At 56.2% G+C, this 5,859-nt stretch overlaps 1 protein-coding gene across 1 annotated transcript; it reads right to left on the bottom strand.

The window, feature by feature from the left end:
- Positions 1-460: 460 nt before the first annotated feature.
- MRPL20 (mitochondrial ribosomal protein L20) lies at positions 461-5,757 on the bottom strand. The gene is made up of 4 exons (XM_008069348.1): positions 5,646-5,757; positions 5,434-5,544; positions 3,005-3,082; positions 461-831 (listed from the first exon to the last, which is right to left on the bottom strand). Exons 1-4 carry the CDS (start codon positions 5,730-5,732, stop codon positions 658-660), a joined length of 450 nt encoding a protein of 149 aa, XP_008067539.1. The 5' UTR covers positions 5,733-5,757; the 3' UTR covers positions 461-657.
- Positions 5,758-5,859: the final 102 nt, after the last annotated feature.

The raw sequence follows: 5,859 nt of genomic DNA, 5'->3' as shown, positions 1-5,859 counted from the left end.
AAAAAAAACAAACTAGCCAGGCGTGGTAGCACCCGCCTATAGTTCCAGCTACTTGGAAGACTGAAGCGGAAGGATCACCAGAGCCAAGCGGGTCGAGGGTGTGGTGGCCGGGAATGTGCCACTGCACTCCAGTCTAGGCGACAGAGTGAGACTCCAATTCAAAAAAAACCAAAAAAACAAAGTGGTGGTGGGAGAGCTGAAGCCTGGGGAGACTAGGCAGAGGGCAGGGTGAGCCCTAGGCGGGATGAGGATTGGGACTGGGGACAAGAGGCAGATCAGGGAGCTGGGCAGACAGGTGCTGGATGCGCTACCCCTTACAGCCCTCCCCCCCAACATGCAGAAGTTAGTGGTCTGCTTCCCACAACCAGGGATCCCTTGCCCACCAGGCCACACCCACTGCCACCAGCACCGGGTGGCAGGGTGTAGCCCAAAGTCTGTTTGCTTGATGCCAGAAGACAACTCACAAAGCAGAACACTGGCTTTATTTGCATGCTACATATGAGAGAAGACAGGGCCTTCTCTCATGCCTGTTACTGTAATGCCAATAAACACAATTATGAAGCAGACTTACACCCTGCTGCCCAAGCAGCTACTTTGCGCCTGCTTCAGCTATGATCTTGGGGGCAAAGCCTCTTCCAGGCCTGCAGGGCCACAGTCCTAGTGGTACTGCACCACCCTGGAAAAGATGCCTTCGGGCTCTTTTCCATCCCCCAAGGCTGCAGCAAATCCCTCCTGTCGCCTCCTGGTGGCCAGAGCAGCCAAGGATTTAAAAGTCTTTGGTTCGTAGATGGCCAGATCTGCAAGGACTTTCCTGTTGAGCTCCACCTGGCACTGGGGAGAGAATCAGAGCCTGGGTGAGCGTGAGAAGCACATTACAGGGACGCCATCCAATCAGTTAGGAAGAATGAGCGGGAGTCCCCCTCAGCACGCTCTGAGCTCCAGGGCAAGTCTTGGCCTCCTGGAGGCCAATAAGTGGTGTGGGTAAGCAGGAGGACAAGGGAGGACAGGGATAAGGGAGGCACCAGGGGAATCTGGTCTGGGAGAGGAGACTGGAGTCCAGTCCTGGTGCAGGCATGAAACCAAGGGCCTTGTTTAGGGTCAGTGGTCACCATGCGGATGGAACTAAGAGCACTGATGACTAACGCCAGAGCCTAAGGAGCAGAAAGGGCGGTCTCCAAACATTAAATGCAGCGGTTAAGAACAAGCTGGAGGGCCGGGTGCAGTGGCTCATGCCTATAATCCCAGCTTTGGGAGGTCCAGGCAAGAGGACTGCTTGAGCCCAGGGGCTCAAGACCTTGTTTCTACAATACATCAAGAAAAATTAGCTGGTCATGATGGCGTGCAGGAAGGCTGAGGTGGAAGGATGGCCGGAGCCCAGCAGGTCAAGGCTGCAGTGGCCATTGAGTGTGCCACTGAACTCCAGCCTGGGCAACAGAGAAAGACTTGAAAAAACTAGCGGGCCACAGGCATCTGTGTGCCTCGGGCAGCCTGTCTCCTTCTAAGCCTCAGTGTCCATCAGCACCACCTATGCTTACCCTGAGCATCTCTATAAAGCACCAAAGGTGGCCTGCTGCAAGGTAGGAGCAAATGTCCACCCCCTTAAGAAAAAACACAAGTGGACTGGGATCGGTGGTTCAGCCTGTAATCCCAGCACTTTGGCAGGCCCAGGCGAGTGGACTGCCTGAGCCTATGGGTTCGAGACCCATCCGGGCAACTTGGTGAGACCTCATGTCTACAATAAATAAAAAACTAGCCGGGCTTGGTAGTGTGCACTTGTAGTTCTGGCTACTTGGAAGGCTGAAGTGGAAGGATCCCTGGGGCCCAACAGGTTGAGGCTATGGTTGCTGGGAGCGTGCCACTGCACTCCAGACTGGGCGACACAGTGAGACTTCAATTCAAAAAAAAAAGGCGGGCTCGGTGACTCAGCCTATAATCCCGCACCTTTGGGAGGCTGAAGTGAGTGGACTGCCTGAGCCCGTGGGTTCAAGACCTGCCTGGGCAACGTGGCGAGACCTCATCTCCACAGTAAACTAAAAAAAAATTAGCTGGGTGCGGTAGCACGCGCCTATAGTTCCAGCTACTTGAAAGGCTGAGACGGAAGGATTGCCGGAGCCCAGCAGGTCTAGGCTGGGGTGGCTGGGAGCAGCCACTGCATTCTAGTCTGGGCGACAGAGTGAGAATCCAACTCAAAAAAAAAAGAAAAAAAACACAAGTGACACAAAGGCACCACCACCGGCTCCAACAGCTACCAAGACTGCAACCCTTGCTTCAACTATCCCCTCCCTCCAGAACTCTACCTTTCATTTGTGATGGTGAAAGTGTCGTCAGAAATCAGTCACTGGGCCAGGCTCGGTGGCTCAGCCTGTAGTCCCAGCACTTTGGGAGGCCAAGGTGAGTGGACTGCCCGAGCCTGCAGGTTCAAGACCAGCCCAGGGAACTTGGCGAGACCTGGTCTCTACAATAAATCAAAAATTAGCCAGGCATGGTGGTGCGTGCCTGTAGTTCCAGCTACTTGGAAGGCTGAGGCAGAAGGATCGCTGGAGCCCAGCAAGTCGACACTGGAGTGGCTATGAGTGTGCCACGGCACTCCAGCCAGGGCGACAGAGTGAGACTCCAACTTAAAAAAAAAAGAGAAATCAGTCACTACTAGAACTCTAAACTCTGAAGTTAAAGCTGAGCTTTTCTCCTTTATGGGGAAGCATCAAGACTTGTGTCCCTGAAGCACATAGCCAATTCTGCCCTGCTGCCAGCAAGTGTGGCAAGTCCACCTGTGCCACTCCCCCAGAGACACGAAGCAGTGTCAGGGTGCAGCCTGCAGCTCCCCTTCCTGTGCTGCATGGGTCACTGCAGACTGGACGGTGCCTGATGGGATGGTTTATATTTTTCAAAGAGATAGGGGCCCCCGATGTTGCCTAGGCTATTGCGTGGCCCTAGTCACAGGCCAAACCCCATCACTGATCACAGATGTCCAGCGTCTCAGCAGGGCCCACATATTCAGCCACACCTTAATTAAATTGGCGATGAATGCTGGGTACTTCAGGCCGTGTTCCTGGGAAGCAGCTGTAATCCGATTGATCCAGAGCTGAAATAAGAAAATGTGGAGATGTGAGGCTAGGCGCGGTGGCTTACACCTAAAATCCCAGCACTTTGGGAGGCCAGAGTGAGAGGATTGCCTGAGCCCATGCATTTGAGACCAGCCCAGGCAACTTGGTGAGACCTCTTCTCTACAATAAATCCAAACATTAGTGGCCTCCCAAAGTGCTGGGACTACAGGCTGAGCCACCAAACCTGGCCAGTTCCAGCTACTTGGAAGGCTGAGGCAGAAGGATTGCCTGAGCCCAACAAGTCGAGGCTGCAGTGACTGTGAGCATGCCCCTGCACTCCAGCCTGGGCAACGGAAACTCCAACTCAAAAAAACAAAAGAAAACGAGCCGGGCTTGGTGGCTCAGCCTGTAATCCCACGCCTTTGGGAGGCTGAGGTGAGTGGATTGCCTGAACCCGCGGGTTCGAGACCAGCCTAGGCAGGCGAGACCTCATCTCTACAATAAAATCAAAAAATTAGCCAGGCATGGTAGCACGCGCCTATAATTCCAGCTACTCAGAAGGCTGAGGTGGAAGGATCGCCGGAGCCCAGCAGGTCAAGGCTGCAGTGGCCAAGAGCGGCCACTGCACTCCAGTCTGGGCGACAGAGTAAGACTCCAACTCAATAAAAAAAAAAAAAGAAAACGTGGAGATGCACAAAAATGACCTGTATGTTAAGCCCAGATCTCCTAGCAGGTGCTCTGACTGAATTAGAGGGTATTTTTGTAAAAGTAGAAAAGTTTGTTTTCTATTCGGGCAAACAGAATTAACAGTAAGCAAAAGACAGGCTTTCCACCAAACATGAATTTCATTGCTGAATGATGAGCTGGAATTCACAGGCTGGAAAGCATTAATTCACTACACACCTGGGCACCTAAACTACACAGATGAGCAAGAGACTCCGTGGCAGGCACAGGCCAGACTGAGTCCAGCAAAGGATTAGCGTGGGTGAAATCACAGCCACTGAGGTGGCCACGAAGAGGGGAGGAGACAAATGCCAGAGGTGGGCAGTCTTGAAGAGCAGAGTGATGGGTCTGGAGGGAGAAGTGTGGTCAGAGGTCTGGCTGGCAAGGAGCAGCCAACACCTATGCCCAGTATGGCGGCAGTGAGGCCAGTGGGTGCCCACGGAAAGCGCTGCAAGGACAAGTCATGAGGCTTGGCCAGTCATGGTACCATGGTGGACCCTGCAGCATAGTGACTGCTGTGTGTCCTGTGTTCTGGTCTGTTAAGGAGGAGTACTGGGGACTTCCCCAAGCCATTCCTTACTCGTGTGTCTTAAAATGGCATCCAGGCCAGGCTCTGTGACTCAGCATGTAATCCCAGCACTTTGGGAGGCTGAGGCCAGCGGATTGCCTGAGCCCGCAGGTTCGAGACCAGCCCAGGGAACCTTGGTGAGACGTCTCTACAATAAATCAAAAATTAGCTGGGCGTGGTAGCAAGCGCCTGTAGTTCCAGCTACTTGGAAGGCTGAGGCGGAAGGATCACCTGAGCCCAGCAGGTCGAGGCTGTGGTGGCCGTCCGTGAGTGTGCCACTGCACACTGGGCGACAGTGAGACTCTGACTCAAAAAATAAAATAAAATAGAATGGCATCCAGGCCCATGTTCTTCCTCTGTGGTAATGGTGTCAGATCTGAACCTGCATCAGAACTCCTCCCAGGTCTGCCAAACAGACTGCTGGGCCCCCGACCTGAACTTCTGATTCCAACAGATCCCAAGGTGAGGACCTCTGCCCTCTGTACACCAGACACCGTACACATCACTACACACACATTCGGTCAGACTGCTGACCTCTGTGGGGTCCTGGGCAGCAGGACCACCTCTCTACCGTTCTGAGTCAAAACGCGCTGCCCTGAACCCGTCGGGACTGACAGGAACAGGGACCCTCAACTCGGGCTATTGGGACCTTTCTGGCCTGAGTGAGACTCCCACCTAACTGGGCCTCTCAACTCGCGCAGCCGGTATCAGAGCGTGACTGGCCTGGGCTGTAGGTCACAGTACTCGAGGGAGCACAAAGTATTTCTGAGGCTTTCGTCCTCGACTGGGCGATAAACAACCTCTCAAGTCGGACTCCCGCGAGTGAGGTGCTGAGTGGGGGGGAGGGGCTTCCAATAGTCCTGCAGGGGGTGGGGGCGGCAAGGGGCCAGGCCTCCCCGGCCGCGTGGAAGCCACCCGAGGGAGCCGCGACAGCAGAGGCTGGGGCCCGGGCGCGCGCAAGGCTGGGATGAGGAGGCGATCGCGGTGGCCTGGAGCAGGGGTGGCGGTGGGCGGGTGCGTGCGTCCTTGCCCAAGTCTGCGGGGTCTAGAAGCGGCGAGGCGGCCTCGCTGGAATGGGGTCCCGCCCGGCCTCCTTACCGTCCGCATGTTCCTCTTCTTCAGCCTCCGGGCTTTGGTGCATTTCACGAAGGCCCGGGTCACGGCTCTCACGGCCAGCCGGTAGCAGCGGTTCTTCCTCCCCCGGAAGTGCTGGGCCAGAAAGCGGGAGCGAGGGTCGGCGGGTGCCCTGAGCCCCGCGCAGCCCCGCCAGGCGCCCTAGCCCCGCGCGACCCCCGACCCTCACGACTCACCCGCGCGTGCTTCAGCACCTCCTGGACCCGCCAGTAGCGGTCGGTGACGCGGTTCCGCAGCCAGAGCTGCGCGGTGAGGAAAACCATCTCGCCCGGGTCCGGCCCTCCACTGCGCAAGCGCCGCGCCCCGCCGCCGTCCGGCCGCCGGGTGTGGAGGCGCGGCGGTGGGGGCGAGGACTTCCGGGTCAGCGGCGGCCAGGACTTCCGGAGCGCC

Source organism: Carlito syrichta, unplaced genomic scaffold, assembly GCF_000164805.1.
Source record: "Carlito syrichta isolate Samal-C Ts95f unplaced genomic scaffold, Tarsius_syrichta-2.0.1 Scaffold311945, whole genome shotgun sequence".
Lineage (NCBI taxonomy): Eukaryota > Metazoa > Chordata > Mammalia > Primates > Tarsiidae > Carlito > Carlito syrichta.
The sequence above is the reverse complement of the archived record's forward strand: the minus strand, read 5'-3'. Positions and strand labels throughout refer to the sequence as shown.